Source organism: Macaca nemestrina, chromosome 12 (genome assembly GCF_043159975.1).
Source record: "Macaca nemestrina isolate mMacNem1 chromosome 12, mMacNem.hap1, whole genome shotgun sequence".
Classification (NCBI taxonomy): Eukaryota; Metazoa; Chordata; class Mammalia; order Primates; family Cercopithecidae; genus Macaca; species Macaca nemestrina.
Genome location: NC_092136.1, coordinates 71680392 through 71700687, shown reverse-complemented (window position 1 = coordinate 71700687; position 20296 = coordinate 71680392). Strand labels below are relative to the sequence as shown.

Below are 20296 nucleotides of genomic sequence, written 5' to 3'. Positions count from 1 at the left end.
TTCTTCATAAGAGTGTACATGTGTGTGTTTGTGCACATGCTGAGTGCAGGCAGACCGAGGCAGCCCAGGAACTGGTTGCCCCCACAACCCTAGAGGGGTCCCAGACTTCTCTATTTCTGAGAGATGGGACCAGGTGGAAGGAACAAGAACTATGTCCTCCTCCATGTGCTAACAGTAAAATGCCAACATATTTATATAAGCCATATGCAAATGAACCATAGCCCCAGCTTCTCCTCCCTCCAGCCCCCGCCGTCCCGTAGGAGTCACAGATTGAACCTCATCCAGAGCTTAAGTTTCAACACCATCCTTGACAGCCCAGGTCTCTTCCAGGTTTTCCTGCCTCCAATCTTCTTCCTCCCTCAAATTCACCCTACACCGCATAGACAGTGGCCCTCAGATGCTGAAGTCTGCCATGGCTCCCCAGTACTCTCAGGCTAAAGTCTAACTTCTTAGCCTGGCACTCAAGGCCCTTCTTTCTGTGGTACTATGGACCACGCCCCTACCTGGATCCTCGTCTCCCTGAACCACCTACTGCCAGTGTCCTGGTCTCTTCAAGGTCTACTTGTCTTCCCCATGCCAATGCAGGAAGCCTTCCAAATGTCCTCCCCTCTGAGCTACCCACCTAGTTTTCTCTCTCCTTCCTCAGGTACAAGGCTCCACACCTCCTCCCAGTCATGTCCCCCTACTCATCCCGCCCCAGTCAGACTGTGAGCTTCCCGAGAACCTGCTGGTCTCCTCCTCCCCATCTGCTCCTGGCAGGAGACCCAGAGCTGAGGCAGGCATTGGCTGCTGACTGGGGAGGGAGGACAAAGGAGGGGCCCCCAGTGCAGGCACTGTGGGGAGCTCTGCAGGTGGTGAGCAGCTTTGAGTGGGCTCCGGAAGCTAGTGACGCAGGTGGGGAGCCTTGCTGGCAGGGCCTGTAGTGGGTCCCTAGGCTGCCACCCTCCCTCCCCACTGTCTCTCATTTTTCTCTACAAGCACCCAAGTAGGGGTCGGGGAAGGGACTTCACAGGGTATGAAAGATGGGCTGAGTTCCCTGGTGACTGGCACAGGGAACTTGGAGAGGGACAGGATGATAGGGGTGGTGGAGAGAGTGGATCTAGAGGGGGAAAGGTGTGGGCAGAGAACGGGAGGGAGTGGGTGGTGCTGTCTTCACTCTGCCACTTTCTGCTGTGTAATTTTGGGCAAGTCACTCCAGTTTTCTGGCCATGTCTTGCCTACCAGGTGGAGGCTTGCATCACAGTGGTGAGAATCGCATGTAAGGCAAAGCACTTCACCAACCCATTTATCCATTTATTCATTCACCCATCCATCCTCACCATGGCAGGTGCATCATACTGAACCCATTCCTTTATCCAAGACTTAGGGGCAGCTCAAACCCTAACTCAGAAAGGATAGAGCTGGGAGGCTAAAGCTAATACCACCAATTCTAAAATCAGGACCCGCAGAACTCCATAAGCTGGGAGCTGAAGAGGGGTCTAAGGTCCCTCCATCCCCTAAACCATACACCTGGGCTGTGCTCTTGATGAGTCAGTGATTGAAAAGGCAGAGACAAAAAAGTTTCACGTCTTTGGGTTAGTCCTAGGAGACTTCCTACAGGAGGGGATTTTCCTGGAGCTGTCTGGGTGTCGGAAAGATGAGGTTATCACTGAGGCCCACAGACTTGAGTGTGTATGTGTTGGTGGGGACCTGTGTGTGCTGCGCATGGGGAGGGCACTTTGGCAGAGACAGACACTGGGAGAGGTCACAGCTAGTTCCCTTCTCCCATCCCTCCAGGTGCACTGTGGCCAGCTGAGTGACAATGAGGAATGGAGCCTGCAGGCAGTGGAGAAGCATGTGAGTGGGAGCGGGGCCACGTACCATGAGGCTGAAGACCCTTATCACAGCTGGTGGGAAGATGTTCTGGCCAGGGAGCTGGACAGACCTAGGTTTTAGCTTTGGCTCTGATGCTTTTGAGCTGTGTGACCTTGAGCAAGTCACTAAACCTCTCTGAGCCTCAGTTTCACACCTGAAAATGGGAATAATGATAGCACCGACTGACCTAGGGCGGTGGTGAGACAAAACTGGTCAAATACCTTGTAAATACACACGGTTGCCAACTTACAATTTCTTGACTTTTCGATGGATTTATGGGGAAGCAACCCCATCCTAAGTCCAGGAGCATCTGTATTTAGAAAGAACCCTCCACATACTGAGGCTCTTTCATGCCTGAGACTTTATGATTTTGTGACTTTAACAAGGACTTGCGACTTCCTGAGGGGGCTAGAGACAGAAATTTGACATCTTGTCTTGGAAGAATCTAGGGGCTAAAGATGGAGGTAGACACTGTACCCTCCTGTTCCTGGACCGCTGGACGCTCCAGGGGCGGTGGGAGCCCCCGGGGGAGCCCTCAGGAAGGTAGAGTCCAGGGATGAGGTGATTGGGACGGCGACGGGGTCCATGGACCCAGCAGGCAGAGGGAACGGCAGGAGCAAAGGCAGGAATCCCGCGGCAGCAAGCACAGCGAGGGTGGGGCGAGCGGCGCGCTAACCGCTCGGCGTGTCCCAGACTTTGGTGGCCCTGAGGAGGGTGCAGGCCCTGCAGCAGCGCCGGCCCAGCGAGGCTCCCCGAGCCGTCCAGAACCCCCCGGAGGGGGCGGTGGAAGACCAGAAGGGCGGGGCAGCGTACACCGACCGCGACCGAAAGATCCTGCAACTGTGCGGTGAGGACCCGGCCTGGGCAGGTCACGAGGGCGGGGCCGGGCAGAACTTGGAGGGGAGGTGGGCGGGTTAGGCGGTCCCGGGAGCTGGCGGCTGGCCCGGCGCGAAGCTGAGCGGCGCCCGAGGGACCCGGGCACGGAGGTACGGAGGGGCCCTCTCTCTGACCCGCCCCTGGTCCTTGCAGGGGAACTCTACGACCTCGATGCCTCTTCCCTGCAGCTCAAAGTGCTCCAATACGTGAGTCCCTGCGCCCCTCCCGGCCACCTCCCCGTCCTGTCTCCCTCCGGGGACCGACTTCCCCTTGAGCCCTCCATCTCAGTTCCGATTACGATGTCCCTCCTTCCCCTCTCCTCCACCCCCCTGAAGAGCCCCGGAGAGGGGAGCAGGTGGGGAGCGGGGTGGCCCGGATCCGCGGTCACCCCCTCGCCCTCCCTCGTCCCTCCCTTAGCTGCAGCAGGAGACCCGGGCATCCCGCTGCTGCCTCCTGCTGGTGTCGGAGGACAGTCTCCAGCTTTCTTGCAAGGTGAGGGCCCAGGTCCACTGTAGAGCTGGGTCGGGGCTGGGCGAGGAACTCGGGTCTCCGAGGGGGAAATCACTTGCCTTTAACCGGCTCCCTGCACTCTGTTCCTCAGGTCATCGGAGACAAAGTGCTCGGGGAAGAGATCAGCTTTCCCGTGAGTCCCTCGTCTGTGTTCTAGTTGGAGTCTGCAGGGGCGGTTGGGGCCGGGTAGACACTCCTGGGATCTGTCTGGAGTATTTGGATCCTCTAGACTCTTGGAATCCGATGGAATTATCTGGATCTTGGCATCTACTTAGAAATGCTGCAGGGATCACAACCTGTGATCATCAGGCTTTATCAGCAAGAATCTCTTAGCATCTACAGAAAGGCTTACCTGGGACCTGCTCACTTCTGTTGGAGTGTTTCTGGATATGGATCTGCTAGAATCTGTTGATGAGAATCCATGGAGTCTGCTTATCTCTCTCATAGTTAGGGAAGACCCTAGAATCTTCTGTAGGGATTCTACCAGAGTCCCCTCCATCTCTGCTCATCAGTGCTGACCCTGCCCACCATTTGAACTGACTGAAGGGTTCTTTGAAACTTCCAGACTTGAGGGTGGGGACAGGTTGAGATCCCCTGACCTGGGGAGTGCTGGGCCCTGACTCAGTCTCTCCTCACCCCCTAGTTGACAGGATGCCTGGGCCAGGTGGTGGAAGACAAGAAGTCCATCCAGCTGAAGGACCTCACCTCTGTAAGTGATGGCCTGGAGGACCCAGAGGGGAAAGGGGAGACCCCACTGTCCATCCCTCAGAGCCAAGGTCTCTGTTACAGAGCAGCCTAGGAATGGGGGAGATAAGACCTGGGGACTTTCTTTTTTTTTTTTTTTTTTTTTTGAGACGGAGTCTCGCTCTGTCGCCCAGGCTGGAGTGCAGTGGCGCGATCTCGGCTCACTGCAAGCTCCGCCTCCCGGGTTCACGCCATTCTCCTGCCTCAGCCTCCCGAGTAGCTGGGACTACAGGCGCCCACAACCGCGCCCGGCTAATTTTTTGTATTTTTAGTAGAGACGGGGTTTCACCGTGGTCTCGATCTCCTGACCTTGTGATCCGCCCGCCTCGGCCTCCCAAAGTGCTGGGATTACAGGCGTGAGCCACCGCGCCCGGCGACCTGGGGACTTTCTACTATCCCATCTCCATGACATGGAGCTTCCAGCCTTGCATGAGTCCCTTAGAACCGCCCATTGCAAAATGTGATGGAGGGCTGGAGGAGGGAAGCATACTCCCCGCTCATTCCCTGCCCTGACTTGTCTCCCCTTTGCAGGAGGATGTGCAACAGCTGCAGAGCATGTTGGGCTGTGAGCTGCAGGCCATGCTCTGTGTCCCTGTCATCAGCCGGGCCACTGACCAGGTGGTGGCCTTGGCCTGCGCCTTCAACAAGCTAGAAGGAGACTTGTGAGTCTTTGTGGGATGATGCAGATCAGGAGATGTTGCTGAGAGGCTGGCTAGGGCTCCACTAGGGTAACAATGTGGGAAGGGTACTGAACCGGGGCTACTGTCTCAGCAGCAGTGGGTTGAACGGTGTGTTAATGCAACAGAATGAAAGTCATGTTGAGGTCCAAGCTGGTTCCTCTTCTCTTCCCACACTTCCTGAAGTTTGGATTATCTGCTCTTGGGGTATTGGGCTCCCTCCCTTGCCATCCCTGTTTTTGCATTACTGCTAGAAACTGCTAGATGGAGGGGTGGGTGCGTTCTGAGTTGGGTGAACCCTCTGGGACTCACAGAACATCATCAACACAGTGGACCGTGGCTAAAGGGAATATGCTTGGGGACTGGGAAAACCTGTGGATCTTTTGAGCCCCTGACAGGGCAGCAGTAAAAATGATACAAAAAAAAAAAAAAAAAAAAGAGGTGGGCAGGGCACAGTGGACAGAGAAGCAGGCTTGGAGGCTTAGTTGGGAAGCATATTTCGAGAACTGAGGACAAACCTGGGGTCTAGAAATGGTGTCATAAATAAATTTCATGTCTACACCAACTCATCAACAGGAGTAGGTGCCTGAATTTTACTGCAAATGCATCTTAGTTCAGGGAGAAATAGTGCTGTGTCTGGTGAGCCATTTCTGTCCTGGGTGCAGGTTCACACTTGGGCTGGCAGGACGAAAGTTTGTGCTGCATCACATAGGTGAGGAGAAGTAGACAGATGAGGGGCTGAGTCCTGATGCAAAGAGATGCTGATAGGATGCTGGCCTCTGGAGTCTAAGCAAACAGGCTGGGTTTCAGGGCCTGGAGCTCCAGCAGGGGGTGGACACTAGAGAGCCTGGGACTAGGTAGGTGTCAGAGCCTGGGCCTGAGGTCTGCTGGGGTAGGGTGGAGATTCAGGAGTCCTAGGTCTGAGCTGCAGAACCTACCAGCATGGAACTGTGTTGACAGTTGGGTGGGCCTGGGGAAACGAAGATAGGGGCAAGGCAGAATCCGCTAAGGCAGGGAGAATGTGAGATTGGTGGCATCTGGAACTTGTAGGCATCCTAATGGTGGGAGAATTTATGCCATTCAGCAAACAAATATTGAGCACTTAATGTTGCCATCCCAGTGCTGACCAGATGGCCTTGGGAAGGCCTTTGGGGAGGGGAAGGTAGAGGGAATGGGGGTCCAGCAGGGGCCATGACCTCTCGTTGCTGGCTGGGGGATTGGGTTCTGGGATGGCCCCAGAGCTGGAGGAGAGGTGGTATCAGCAGAAAAACAAGATGGGGCCTTGGTGGCAGCCCTGAGGCCCAGGGCAGGGGCAGGGCCATCTCTGGGTCCCACGCATTTCAGGGAGTGAGTGTTGAATGACTACCTGAGCCAGGGTGGGGCTCAGCTCAGTGCAGTGACTGCAGAGAAGCTTCCTGAAATACAGCTAAGTAGCCAGAGAACAGGGGCTCCAGAAGCCCTTCAGCTGTGAGTGGGATGGGGCTGGTGGCAAGGCCAGGGATAGGATACAGTGACAACATTAGCAAAGCTCTCGGAAGTGTTTCCACTATACCACGCTCTGCACTGGGCATGGATGATATAGTCATGGCCCCATCTCATAAGACTCGAAGCTCGGCCGGGCGCGGTGGCTCAAGCCTGTAATCCCAGCACTTTGGGAGGCTGAGACGGGCGGATCACGAGGTCAGGAGATCGAGACCATCCAGGCTAACACGGTGAAACCCCATCTCTACTAAAAAAAAAAATACAAAAAACTAGCCGGGCGAGGTGGCGGGCGCCTGTAGTCCCAGCTACTCGGGAGGCTGAGGCAGGAGAATGGTGTAAACCCGGGAGGCGGAGCTTGCAGTGAGCTGAGATCCAGCCACTGCACTCCAGCCTGGGCGACAGAGCGAGACTCCGTCTCAAAAAAAAAAAAAAAAAAAAAGACTCGAAGCTCATTTTCAGGGCGTAGAGGGAAGAGAGTGAGAAGGGTATTCTAGGCTGAGGGAACAGTGTAGAAAAAAAAAGCGTGAAGGTGTGAAAGAGCCCGAGGTTTTCTCAGAATGATGAGGATCTTTGTGTGGCTGAAGTTGAGAGATGTCCAGGGTTGAGGGTTGAGAGGTGGGTGGGGCTAGCTGAGGGACTGCAAATGTAAGGAAGGTGTGCAGACAGACCCAGGGTGGTGGGGATGGGATCTAGATCAGAATCACTGGATGGCAAGCATGAGTGGGGGATGCCCCACAAGGGCAGAGCACCAAGGTCAGCCAAAAAGTGGGGAAGGGCTTAGGCAGGGACGCCTCAGGGCAGTGTGATGTGGGCTGAGGCAGGTTCTTCCCATGACCCACACCATTGGTCCACCCAGCCCCATGCAACTCCCCAGTGACAAATCATTTGGTGGCCAGATTGAATGACCTAAGCAGGATTTGGGGCTGATCTTGTCTCACCAGAGCTAGCTCCATGAGCAGGGCAAGCAGTCCTCTCCACACCACCACCCTAGGATTTCTGGAGGCACCGAATCAGGGCCAGCAGAGTCCAGGGAGAGTGGGGTAGTGACAGGAGCTGCACAAGACAGGGCAGTGCCACTTCCCCTCCCTAAGGCTGGAGGCATGCCTGGGGAAGAGCAAAACACCAGCTTGAGCCCAGGCAGTCTCTAGTCTGAGGGAGGAGACCCAGCTTTGGGCTGGGTAAATCCCAAATCAGAGGGGGCAGGTATGGCTCTGGTTTCAAGTATCTAAGGCAGACTGGAGCCCTCCCCTCAGGGAGCCCCCAGTCTGCAGGGCATGGGGGTGGGAAGCTGTTCCAAGGGCCTGTGCAGTGGTTATATAGTTGGCAGGTGGGTACCCCTGTGGGCTTCTGGTGGAACAGAAGTAAGGAGAGTGGGGAGAGAAGCCGGTCTTCCCTTCCCTCCTGAGTGAGCCCACACCCTCCTCCAGGTTCACCGACCAGGACGAACATGTTATCCAGCACTGCTTCCACTACACCAGCACCGTGCTCACCAGCACCCTGGCCTTCCAGAAGGAACAGAAACTCAAGTGTGAGTGCCAGGTGAGTGACCTGCCTTGAGTCTCTCTCGGGCACTGACTCGCCCAGTTTTCAGCCCCGGAGACCCATTCAGAAGGGAAATGCCCATGTCTTTCTGGACTGGTGGCAGCCCTTCCCCAGGTGGTTCCCTAACCTAATGACTTGGAGGCCTGCAGTTGCTCAGGAGCCGCGCCACTGCCCGCAGGCACTGTATGTGATCGCCCTCTAGTGCTCAATCTGGGCACTACAGCAACACATAGGCAGCTAGAGCTAGTGTGAAGGCGGCTGAGACACTCACTCAGGAGACTCCTCACTTGCACTGGGGCGATTCCCCTACTCCTTCACTTAGTAGCCAAATGATATAATTAGACACTGACAGTTTCTGGCTTGTCCAGTGAGCCCTAGGGAAGGAAGGAGAAGACCCGGATGCTGTTGGGGGCAGGGGGTTAGATAGGGTGACCCCTGCACCCTGACCACCTATGATCTCCATTTTCTTCATTCCAGGCTCTTCTCCAAGTGGCAAAGAACCTCTTCACCCACCTGGGTGAGTGCACTGTTCTCTATGCCTAGCTGTGTGTGGGTACGGGGGCTGGCAGTTGCAGAGGAGAGGTGGGAGGGCTTGGCAGCCTGGTCTCATGCCTGGTCTTCTCCCTCACCCAGATGACGTCTCTGTCCTGCTCCAGGAGATCATCACAGAGGCCAGAAACCTCAGCAACGCAGAGATGTGAGTGACTCTATCCAGGGGACAGGACGAGAGAGGCTGTGGCCTTCAGTCCCCATCATCTCCTTTCCTGCCCAACCCACTTCCCCTTCTCTGCCTTCTATGTGACCTCATCACCTTTTGAGGGATCCTTTATTTCATGCCTGTCTCCCTCACTAGACTGTAAGCTCCGATGACAGCAGGGACAGGGCTGGTTTTGGATCCTCAGCTCCTATCACTGCCTGGCACATAGTAGGTGCTTCCAAAAAACACACTTGAATGGATAGGTTTCTGGAGCCAGCCAGCCCTGAGCAGAGTGGCTTACCTTGGAGCACTCCTCCCAGGCCTCGAAAAATCCGGCCTTTGCCTCCTTATGGAAAGTGAGGGCGATCAGAGGGGGTTGTCAGGCCCCAGAGGACCGAACCCCCTCCCTCCACAGCTGCTCTGTGTTCCTGCTGGATCAGAATGAACTGGTGGCCAAGGTGTTCGATGGGGGTGTGGTGGATGATGAGGTGAGCGACTGTGGAGGGAGTATGTGGCCCTAGGGGTGTCCGGGAGTCCTCCGGGGGCGCTGGGGAGCGGCCCTACGTTTAATAGTCCCCTCTGTGGTCGGGTCACTAACTTCTTCCTCTCGACTCCATCTCTTCCCCGGCAGAGCTACGAGATCCGCATCCCGGCCGATCAGGGCATCGCGGGACACGTGGCGACCACCGGCCAGATCCTGAACATCCCGGACGCATATGCCCATCCGCTTTTCTACCGCGGCGTAGACGACAGCACCGGCTTCCGCACGCGCAACATCCTCTGCTTCCCCATCAAGAACGAGAACCAGGGTGCGTGTGGCTGCCCGGGGCGGAGGGGCGGGGCTGGGGCGGCACCTGCGCGGGGCAGGGCGAGTCCGAGCGCTGGGTGGGCAACACTTCCCCACCGCCTTCGGCGTCCCGGAGCAGAAGGGAGTCGGGTTTCATATTTGGGATGTCACCAGCCGAAACTGCGAGGGCAGGTCCCGGCCGGTTCCCTCCCTCCACCCAATCCCTCCCTCCACCGGTGGTTCCTTGCCCCTCTCCCTTCCCCAGAGGTCATCGGTGTGGCTGAGCTGGTGAACAAGATCAATGGGCCGTGGTTCAGCAAGTTCGACGAGGACCTGGCGACGGCCTTCTCCATCTACTGTGGCATCAGCATCGCCCATGTGAGGGCGGGGGTGGGAGTGGGATGTCTGGTGATAGGGGCGGGGCCCACCAGGGACCCTCCCTTCTCCTCCAGCTCTCCCTGTGGGTTGATCCCTTGGTCTGGCACTCAGTCCCGCCGCTGGGGTGCTGTGTAGCCTTCAGGACACGCTGGCCACCTCTGGGCTCAGTTTCCCATCTAAAAATTGGGGATACGATTTCCTGTCCTGTCAACTCTGCCTCCTGGGACCATGAGAAGCTCCCGTTGTCAAAACCTCCTCTCTTCCCTGGAAGCATCCTCAGCCCAAGCCGGGTGCCTTTTTGGAAGTGCTGGGTCTCGGTGTCCAGGCCTGCTGGTGCTCTGGCCTGGGAATCCAGCCCCAAGGTCCCTGACATGATCCCCTCCTTGCTTCTCCTTCCCTGCCAGGGGCCTTAGGCTCCATCACTGAAGCCTGGATCAGATATGGGGAGCGGTGCAAAGGGCCAGACCAAATGCTGGCAGGACGAGGTGGAGGAGCTGGTGCGGGGGTCTGGATGAAAGTGGGGGTGGGGTCTTTACTGTGGACTGGAGCTTGAAGGTTTTGACTGGGGCCAGAATGGGACAGGAAGTGGGGTATCTTTCTGACCCCTTCGTCCCAGTCTGGGGCATTGCTAAGTTTTAACAGCCACCTTCCTTGAGCCCCATCTTTCCCTCTTTCCCCTAGTCTCTCCTATACAAAAAAGTGAATGAGGCTCAGTATCGCAGCCACCTGGCCAATGAGATGATGATGTACCACATGAAGGTGAGGCTTGCAGAGACCTCTGGTCCTCCTCCCAGATTCCTGGGGACCCAGGGCCAGGCAGGCCTTCCTGATCTATCTCTACTGAGGATGAGAGGATAGGCCCAGAGCCATAGCAGGCCTCTTGCCCTCCTTAGGGGCAGTTCCCACCCCTGCTTAGAGACCTCTCCTCCAACCTGCTTCTGAGCTGAGTCCCAAGGCTGGAAGTAGCCAGAGGAACCAGCCCAGGAATAATTTGGTTCAGCCAGGTATTCCCCATGTTTAGGGAATAATTCCCATCTTGGGAATTACTGAGGGTTAGGAAGCTCACTCAGGACCTGTCCTCATGGCTTCCCTAGGTACAATGCCCATGGAGTCCTGGGCAGTCTTAATTGCTGATAATCTATCCCATTCCCTACCCTGGATCAGAAAAGCTGGCTTAGTTCCATGTATATGGTAGTTGCTGTTCATTTGGACATTTCCTCTCATCTGTGTCCAAACCAGAGAGGCCCAGACCTTGTGAGGTGGATCAAAAGTGTAGTAGGAAGAGTTAAGGTTAGAGTAGAAAGGTCTCCACAAAAGGAGGACTGCTACAGTTACTGTGTGTGAAATGCTGCCACGGTTTGGGGGTGTCATGAAGGAGTGTTCTCAATCTTTGCCAAGATTAGGCTGTAACAGATAAAGGGTGGTCACCTGCAGGGAGGCAGGCGGGGTGGGCTGCAGGGCTGTGAGGGGAGGGTTGTGATTTCCTGCCCAGTTACAGTCCACATCGTGGTGGTCCAACTGTGGTGCATTCTGGGTGATGGATCCCCCACCTTCTATGGGAATTTGAGGGTGAAGACACCGGATGGGGTGAAGGCTATCTTCTAATGCTCTGGCTGGTCTCCTCTAGGTGTCCGATGATGAGTCTACCAAACTTCTCCATGATGGAATCCAGCCTGTGGCTGCCATTGACTCCAATTTTGCAAGTTTCACCTACACCCCTCGTTCCCTGCCCGAGGATGACACGTCCATGGTGAGTTGCTCTCCACTTGTGTAGCCAGAGGCTTAAGTTAAATGTGCATCAAGAACTTCCTGGGAAGACAGAGTCATCAAGGAAGGCTGTGGAGGGTTCCTCAGAGATGGAGGGGCATGTAGTCTGCCATCATGAGGCCATGGGGCCTGCCCAGGGGCTAGAGGCTGGACTGGATGATGCCAAGGGCTGTCTTGGAACAACCATGCCCAGGGCATGTGACCTCAGGGTTTGCATGCCTCCCAACCCCGTTTTTCTAATATTTTGTGTGGGCTTGGTTTCAAGAGTTCTTAGTTCTTAGATCTCTAAAAATGCATAGCTCCGAGAACGGTTGCTTCAGTTATTTTGTGGTTCTCTAGTTTAGATTTAAGTTTCTAAGACTCCAGATTTTGAGTGTGGAGCTTGAAGAAGGGCCCAGGCGGGGGTCCCATCTTGATACTGGCAGCCCCTCTGATCCCTCCCTCTGCCCTCTGCCCTCTCCAGGCCATCCTGAGCATGCTGCAGGACATGAATTTCATCAACAACTACAAAATTGACTGCCCGACCCTGGCCCGGTTCGTCCACATGCAGACAGCCCCAGTCTTCGCCTCCCTCTTTCCTCCACTGTCACATCCATTGCCCCTGGCATTCTGGAGAGGATCTCTCTAAGGATGACTGGGGAGACCCAGTCGTATGGGGGTGGGGAGGATCCATGAGTGAGAAGCAATTCCTAGACACTGAACTGTCAATAAAGGCAAGAAATGGGGCAAGGCAGAGCCTGGAGGCAAGGCCGAGAGTGTGTAACCAGAGGTTTAAGTTAGATGTGCATAGGAACTTCCTGCTAAGACAGGATCATCAAGGAAAGCTGTGGAGGGTCCCTCAGGGATGGAAGGGACATGCAGTCTGCCATCGTGGGGCCCTGATGGAGGAGGAGAGGCTGAGGCCCCTCTGCTGCCCTCTCCCCTCCCCCAGGTTCTGTTTGATGGTGAAGAAGGGCTACCGAGATCCCCCCTATCACAACTGGATGCACGCCTTTTCTGTCTCCCACTTCTGCTACCTGCTCTACAAGAACCTGGAGCTCACCAACTACCTCGAGTGAGTGGCTGCATCTCCCCCACATCTGGCAGCCGCTGGGGTCCCCTTCCCTGGGACAGGGAAGCACCCCCTGTGTGTCAGGCACTTTACACACACTGCCTCATGGGATCTTCTTAGCCCCAGGGGACTCGAGGGGAAGGCTGCAAGCCCCATCTTCCAGGAGGGGCTTGCTCACAGTCAAGCAGCCAGTGAAGACTGAGCCTGATTTAAACCTGGGTCTGCTGGGCTCCAAACCAGTGCTTCTTTCCAGGAAGGGAACCCAGGTGTTCCAACTCCTGTCCCAGTGGCTCCTGGGCATGTCATCCTCTTGGGGGTTTGGGGAGGGGACTGTGGGCTGATCTCTTTTTTTTCTCCTTTCTGCCTCTCAACCAGGGACATCGAGATCTTTGCCTTGTTTATTTCCTGCATGTGTCATGACCTGGACCACAGAGGCACAAACAACTCTTTCCAGGTGGCCTCGGTGAGACCCTGCCCTGCTCACAGTGGGGACCCTGCATGGGGTGTCTGGGAGTCTCATCCTCTCCCAGCCTGAAGGCAGGTGGGAGCGAGTGAGACCAGGAGCCAAGTTTAAACACAGGAGGAGGTTCCCCCAGGGTTTGCCCATGACTTTGAGACAGGAAGGAGGGGAGAAAGTTGGGAAGGGCAGGACACTGCTTAGCCTAAAGCAGTGGCACTTGGATCCAGATGTGAGGAGTGACCACAGTTTTCCTGGGCTTTTCCAGAAATCTGTGCTGGCTGCGCTCTACAGCTCCGAGGGCTCCGTCATGGAGGTATCACTCTTCTGTCCCACCCCCATCCTCTTTCCCCTCTAAGGCCAGTGACTTGCAAAGTTATGACCCAGCTCCCCCTATTCCCAAACCATGCTCTCCAGACAGGCTGCGAGAGCTGCAGCCACACCTAGGACATGTCTGGCTCATTTTCCTGGAGTGGGCTTGGAAGGGTGCAGGTGCAGATGATAGCAAGGATTTGTGTTCAGTGCGTTTCCCTTTGGCTGCCTGGGAACACCCCATTCAGCCCCCTCCTGCCAAGCTTGGGATGGGCTCCACTCCCATCACTTAGCATCACCTTAGATTGTTTGGTTTGGGTCTGCCTACCTCCGCATGCACAAGGTCTGAGCCATTTCTGGGTTTCCTGCACTTGGCACAGGGCTTGCCACAGAGTGGGAGACACATTTCCAAAGTCACCTTGCCCTATGCTGCTTCCCACAACACCCCTCCAGAGGCTGCCTCTGCTTGCACACCCCCAGAGATGGGGTGCTCTGTCTCTCTCCCAGGAGGCCTGGTGGCAGTGCTGGTTCTGCCCTTTGCCCCCTGGGATAAGCTGCTCCTCTTCTGAGTGACAGCCATTCAGCATCCGGAAACAGGGGCATTGCCCTTGCCTCATCACTGCCTCTCCTTGTCAGCAAACAAATGCATTCTGCATGATTTAGTGTCTAGGACTCCAAGGGATCATTTCAAAAATGTTCCAGCTTTCAGGGACCCCAGAGCTTACGTTGTTGGGTCCCTCCCTGCATGTGACAGCTGAGGAGTCTGAGGGTCAGAGTGGTCTAGGGACTCGCCCTGGGTCACACAGAGGGTTGAAACAGAGCTCAGAAAGGGAACTGGGGCCCCTGACTCCCCCTTTCTGACTGCTCTGCTGACCTGGGGGCTGGAGCTGGACCAGGCTCTGCTTCCTCTCTTGGGGTCAGTGGTGAGGGGAGCCCCTCTGCCCCAGCCGGGACCCCATCACTCCTCTCCCCCCAGAGGCACCACTTTGCTCAGGCCATCGCCATCCTCAACACCCACGGCTGCAACATCTTTGATCATTTCTCCCGGAAGGTGATGGGGTTGGGGGTGGGGGTGGGGATTGAGGGGGAGAGCTGGGTGCTGGCTGGAGGTGGGAGAAGGAGCCAAGGAGTGGAGGCTCACTGGGATGGGCAAATGGGTGGGGGTGTCCAGCAGGAGGCCATGACACCCCTGCCCTTGCCCCAGGACTATCAGCGCATGCTGGATCTGATGCGGGACATCATCTTGGCCACGGACCTGGCCCACCATCTCCGCATCTTCAAGGACCTCCAGAAGATGGCTGAGGGTGACTGCTGTTAGCCCCAGGCCTTGGGGGTGGGAAGGAACAACCAGGGGAAGGATTTGCCAGGGGAGCATTCCCAGGGTGCAGACCTATCCCCTGCAGCATCAACCCTTCTCTGACCGCACAGCCCCACCAGGCAGACCCAGCACTGGCCCCTTGGCTCCCATCAAGAGTGCCCAATTCCCTACAGCACTCTGGGTTGGGCCCTGGGAGCCTTGTCCTCAGAAGGGCAAGGAGGCTGGGCCCCGCTCCTTGACCCCATCCTCCCCTCAACAGTGGGCTACGACCGAAACAACAAGCAGCATCACAGACTCCTCCTCTGCCTCCTCATGACCTCCTGTGACCTCTCTGACCAGACCAAGGGCTGGAAGACCACGAGAAAGATCGCGGTAGGTGCAGTCCTCCCTGGGAAGGCATAGGCTGCCCACCCTGCCCAGCTCTGGATGCCCCCTGCCGCCTGAACACCATCTCTCTGCTCAGCTCAGCCTGGCTGTGTTCTGGGGAGACAGAAACCTAGACCATCTCAGGGTGACAAATGGAGACTCAGAAAGGGGAACAGACCTAGCAAGTCAGTGGTTGGTGGAAGGTGGGCCCCAACCCCGCCACTCCTTGCCTGGGGCCATCGCCATGCCAGGCTGGGGCTGGTGGGACAGCTCCTGAGCTGGGACTGAATCCCTGGACCTCAGTTTTCTCTCCTGGGAACGGGCTGTCAGAGGAGCTTGGGTGGATGTGTCCTATGTGCAGGATGTGATGAGAGTGTTGGCCTTTCAGGAGCTGATCTACAAAGAATTCTTCTCCCAGGGAGACCTGGTATGTGTGGAGTGACCCCAGGATGTCCAGGTTGGGGGAGGGTTCCTGGCCTGGGGCAGGGAGGGCTTGAACTAGCCTGACCCTGGTACCCAATGGAGGAATGAGAGGGACAGACCTGATGACTTGATGCCTGCAGGAAAAGGCCATGGGCAACAGGCCAATGGAGATGATGGACCGGGAGAAGGCCTATATCCCCGAGCTACAAATCAGCTTCATGGAGCACATTGCAATGCCCATCTACAAGTGAGTGAGCTCATGGGGACAAGCTGGCACCCTGCACAGTGAGGGTAGGCTGGAGTGGGGACATCACAGCAAACACATGTGCCTGGCCCAGCTCCAAGTGATTCACCCCCTTGCCTCTGGGCACAACTGTCTCCTGCTGTGCCACTCAGTGGGTCCTTCACTTCATCCTTGGTCTGCAGTGGAAAGAGACCATCATGCTTTCCTAGGTGTCCTCCTCTGTCTCACATTCTTGTGGAAGTTCTTGTTTTTTTGAGATGGAGTCTCACTCTGTTGCCCAGGCTGGAGGAGTGCAATGGTATGATCTTGTCTCACTGCAACCTCCCCGTTCTGGGTTCAAGTGATTCTCCTGCCTCAGCCTCCCGAGTAGCTGGGATTACAGGCACGCGCCACCATGCCCGGCTAATTTTGTATTTTTAGTAGAGATGGGGTTTCACCATTTTGGTCAGGCTGGTCTTGAACTCCTGACTTCAGGTGATCCGCACACCTTGGCTCCCTGAGCGCTGGGATTACAGGCATGAGCCACCGTGCCTGGCCCTTGTGGAAGTTCTATTTGCTGTGTAGCCCTAGTCTTTCTTGCTGCCCATGGTCTGATTTCTGTCCTCTCGCCCTCTGCCCCCATGCACCCACAGGCTGTTGCAGGACCTGTTCCCCGAAGCAGCAGAGCTGTACGAGCGTGTGGCCTCCAACCGTGAGCACTGGACCAAGGTGTCCCACAAGTTCACCATCCGCGGCCTCCCAAGTAACAACTCGCTGGACTTCCTGGATGAGGAGTATGAGGTGCCTGATCTGGATGGCACTGGGGCTCCCATCAATGGCTGCTGCAGCCTTGATGCTGAGTGATCCCCTCCAGGGACACTTCCCTGCCCAGGCCACCTCCCACAGCCCTCCACTGGTCTGAGCAGATGCACTGGGAACAGAGCCAGGAGTCCTGTGTTCTAGACCAGGACTTCCTGTGTGACCCTGGACAAGTACTACCTTCCTGGGCCTCAGCTTTCTCATCTGTATAATGGAAGCAAGACTTCCAGCCTCACGGAGACTTTGTGATTTGTCCTCTGAGAGCACAGGGTAACCAATGAGCAGTGGGCCCTGCTCTGCGCCTCTGACCACACCTTGGCAAGTCTTTCCCAAGCCATTCTTTGTCCCTGCAGCTTGATGGTTTCTCCTTGCCCCATTCCTGCCCCACCAGGTCTTTGCTCCTTTCCCTTGGAGGACTCCCATCCCTTGGGGTCTCCAGGATCCTCATGGAAGGGGAAGGTGAGACATCTGAGTGAGCAGAGTGTGGCGTCTTGGAAACAGTCCTTAGTTCTGTGGGAGGACTAGAAACAGCTGCAGGGCGAAGGCCCCCTGAGGACCACCACTCTAGTGACAGTGGGATTGGGACCTGGGGGATACAGGGGCCCCAGGAGGAAGCTGCCGAGGGGCAGCTCAGTGCTCTGCAGAGAAGGGGCTCGGGAAGAAGCAGGATGGGCTTGATGGGCAGGAGGGATCCCCGCACTGGGAGACAGGCCCAGGTATGAATGAGCCAGCCATGTTTCCTCCTGCCTGTGTGACGCTGGGCAAGTCTCTCCCCCTGTCTGGGCCAAACAGGAGGGTAAGACAATCCATGCTCTAAGATCCATTTTAGATCAATGTCTAAAATAGCTCTATCGCTCTGCGGAGTCCCAGCAGAGGCTGTGGAATGTTTCTGCCACCCTAGGGCCCAGAGAGCCCAACCCTGAGTCCCTCAGAGGCCCCCTGAGTGTACCCCTTGGCCTGAGCCCCTTCCCCATTCCTGCAGCTAGGGAGAGACCTGGCCTCAGCCCTGGCAGGGCTCTCTCTTCAAGGCCATATCCACCTGTGCCCTAGGGCTTGGGAGACCCCATAGGGCCAGGACTCTTGGGTTAGCCTGGCCACTGGCTTCTCTCTTTTTCTCTGTTTCATTCTGTGTGCGTTGCGGGGTGGGGGAGGGGGTCCACCTGCCTTACCTTTCTGAGTTGCCTTTAGAGAGATGCGTTTTTCTAGGACTCTGTGCAACTGTCGTATATGGTCCCGTGGGCTGACCGCTTTGTACATGAGAATAAATCTATTTCTTTCTACCAGTTCTCCCCTATGGGGCTGTTTTCTGACTTTGTGCTTGGGGTGGGTGGAGCGGGGTAATAGAACTGGGAGAGGCAAACGCCCTTTGGAACTCCATGGCTTCCAGAGTCTCCTACCCTTGGTGCCTAGCCCCTCTTCTGGGGAAGTCATAGACCTGTTGGGGTACTCCTTGGGCCAGCCCTGTGCCAGATCGTGGAGGTTAAGGGGTGGGTGGCAGATGAGAAGGTCTGGCCATGCAGCAGTGATGGGACATGTTGGCTGGCAGAAATTGTGGAGTAGAGGGAAAACTGAGAGGTTGAGGCAAGCAGGCAGGTTGCCTGGAGGAGGTAGCCTGGAGCTCGTCCTAGACCCTCCCTCCCAGTGCTGGCCTGCCCTGGTCATGAGTGCCCATACGGTGACGGCCTGGGCCTCTGAACTCTGTTTCTAGCTGCAATGATGCCTGGCTGTGTCTCAGGAAGTCCCACATCCCGGTTTCTCTGAGTCCTGCTGAAGGGGCACCCCTGAGTCAGACTCCACACCACATCCAGCCCCGGTTGTATCTGAGGAGTTAGTCCCCTGCTTTCCTCTGCGTGAGAGTGTTTGCTTCTGCCCAGTCCAAAATGGGCACACTCCAGGTTGGGGCCACGAAGAGGCTCTGCCTGGTACAGTCTCCAGGCCCTGTCCCCGACTTGCCTACCCCCCTCTGAGCTCCTCTCCCTGTTCATCTCTTCCTGGCCAGTAAAGGTTGATGTGTTAAGAGGGTGGGCACTGGGGTCTCCTTTCTTGGTGGGAGAAGGAAGGAGATGGACAGGGCCATCTTGTGACCATCAGCCATTGCCAGCCTTGCCTTTGGGACCACAGAGCCCATCTGCTTCCTCTGCAGCTCCCCCTGCCCCACTAGCCTGTCTGGGTTTGGAATCTGCTCCTCTGGCTGTATGGTCTCCAGGTTTCCAGCTTCCCTTAGTGTTATGGGGCTCCAGGCTCCTCCCCTTCCCAGCTCCTGCTGTGGGCTCCCCAAGTCTGTCTCTGTCCTCTCACAGCACAGGACCCAGGCTTGGCCCAGTGGGTCCCCGGGTGGGGGTGGGAGTGTCAGTTTGTGACCCACAACCGAGAAGAGATGGCTATTCTAATGGCGCCTGGCTGACCTCAGGGTCACTGTGGGCTGATGTAGCGGCTCTTATGCCTGACCCCTGACCCTGAGTGTGTGCGCATGTTCCTCTTCCACAACCCTTCGGGCAAAGGGGACCTTGACCCTGCATCTGCTCTCTGTCCCCAGCCCAGCCCTCCTTTGAGGCCCATGCTGTGACACATCCCTGCTTTTCACCAAATGGAGGGAACAACCACAGATATTTCCTCATCATGCAGGACCCCGTGCTAGGGCCAAGGGCTAACTTTGTCTTTGTCCTGGTCTGGAAAGTCTCACAGTTTGATTGGAGAGATAGATCTAAACTCAGATGCAAGCCATGACAACGCTGTGGGGTGCCTGGCCACGGGGCTCCAGGCAGGATCATAACCCTGAGAACAACAATGAAGTTTGAAAGATGAGCAGATGTTGTTTTCCTACAGGCAAAAGGGGACAGGCACTCCTGGTAGAAGAAAACACTTTTGCAAAGGCCCTGAGAAGGGAAGGGACTGGCAGCTGGAGGAGCTGAGGAATGGAGGAGGAGGCAAGGCCAGACCCTGAAGGGCCTTAAATGCCAGGTTGTGGAGTTTGGCTTTGTGGAGTCTGTGGGCAGTGGAGAATCAGAGAAAGGTTTTCAGTAAGAGAGTGACTCAGAAGTGCATTGTAGAAAGATCCCCCTGGAGAGCAGGGAAATGACTGCAAGGGGAGACGGTGGATAGGGATTATTCTGTGGGTGATGTGCTGTGTCCCGGGCTGGGTGAGGAGAGGAATTCAAGAGATGCTGGGTTGGCAGAACATGGTGACCAATGGGTCGGGGGATGCAGAGGGAGGACTTAGAGGGGCCCTGGGAGGTGGGATCTATGCCACTCCATGAAGAGCTATGGGGACTCTGCTCAGCATCACCCTTACCCACAACAGGTATTGGGTGGAGCCTCTGGCAGGGGTGAACTCCCTGCAAAGGTGAGCAAAACTGCTGTCTGAGAATGCCCGGGGAGGAGAGGTGGGAGGAAGGGAGGGAGGACAGATGGGAGGAGGCTCTGCACGGAGCCTGAGGGCAGCCCTCACCAGGTTACAGAACACAAGGCTTGACCCCATTGGCTTCCTGTAGCTGTTCTGCCCTCCCATCTTAATGGTTTCATTTTGCATTTTATTTAACCTCACAATGATTCTAGCAGATACCATTAGTCTATTCTGCAGCCAAGTTGCCTAAGATTTGGAGAGGTTAAGTAACGCACCAAGGTTAGGATGTGAGCCCTACCTGTCTGATTCCCTTCCAAGGGCTGTCTGATTCCTTTCTCCTCCTCTGGGATAGAGGAGGGAGACTCAGAAGGACGGGGTCTCCATCTTCAGTCTTTGCAAGACTATTGTAGGGCATTGGGGTGGTGAGCACAAAGTGGGTTGAGGCCCCAGAGAAAGAGCTGAGAGCTGGGATCAACTGTGTGTGTGCCTGTGTGGGTCTGTGTGTGTGTGAGTTGGAGTAGGGGGCAGGGAGAAAGGAGTGGGGTGGTGGTGGCTTGTAGTGCAGCTCATGGTCACCAGGTGGTGTCCAGCCCTCACTGTCCTCACCTCCCCAGAGGTCAGAGAAGGGTATGGGGGCGCAGGGCGGGGGGCGATTGGCAATCTCACTCCT

At 56.3% G+C, this 20296-nt stretch overlaps 1 protein-coding gene across 4 annotated transcripts in view; it reads left to right on the top strand.

The window, feature by feature from the left end:
- The window catches only part of LOC105468705 (phosphodiesterase 2A), a 100778-nt gene extending 83212 nt beyond the window's left edge, over positions 1–17566 (top strand). For all 4 annotated transcript variants that reach the window (XM_011718944.3, XM_011718951.3, XM_071075239.1 and 1 more), the window contains 25 exons: positions 1777–1836; positions 2548–2701; positions 2884–2936; positions 3148–3222; positions 3332–3373; positions 3884–3949; positions 4516–4646; positions 7571–7682; positions 8163–8202; positions 8319–8382; positions 8798–8870; positions 9014–9191; positions 9435–9547; positions 10229–10306; positions 11175–11297; positions 11778–11848; positions 12246–12368; positions 12741–12828; positions 13091–13138; positions 14111–14185; positions 14339–14438; positions 14712–14824; positions 15207–15245; positions 15382–15488; positions 16118–17566. In XM_011718944.3, the coding sequence (XP_011717246.1) occupies positions 1777–1836; positions 2548–2701; positions 2884–2936; positions 3148–3222; positions 3332–3373; positions 3884–3949; positions 4516–4646; positions 7571–7682; positions 8163–8202; positions 8319–8382; positions 8798–8870; positions 9014–9191; positions 9435–9547; positions 10229–10306; positions 11175–11297; positions 11778–11848; positions 12246–12368; positions 12741–12828; positions 13091–13138; positions 14111–14185; positions 14339–14438; positions 14712–14824; positions 15207–15245; positions 15382–15488; positions 16118–16328 (2337 nt within the window). In that variant the 3' untranslated portion in view covers positions 16329–17566. The remainder of the gene's footprint in view (positions 1–1776; positions 1837–2547; positions 2702–2883; positions 2937–3147; positions 3223–3331; positions 3374–3883; positions 3950–4515; positions 4647–7570; positions 7683–8162; positions 8203–8318; positions 8383–8797; positions 8871–9013; positions 9192–9434; positions 9548–10228; positions 10307–11174; positions 11298–11777; positions 11849–12245; positions 12369–12740; positions 12829–13090; positions 13139–14110; positions 14186–14338; positions 14439–14711; positions 14825–15206; positions 15246–15381; positions 15489–16117) is intronic.
- The last annotated feature ends 2730 nt before the right edge of the window (positions 17567–20296 follow it).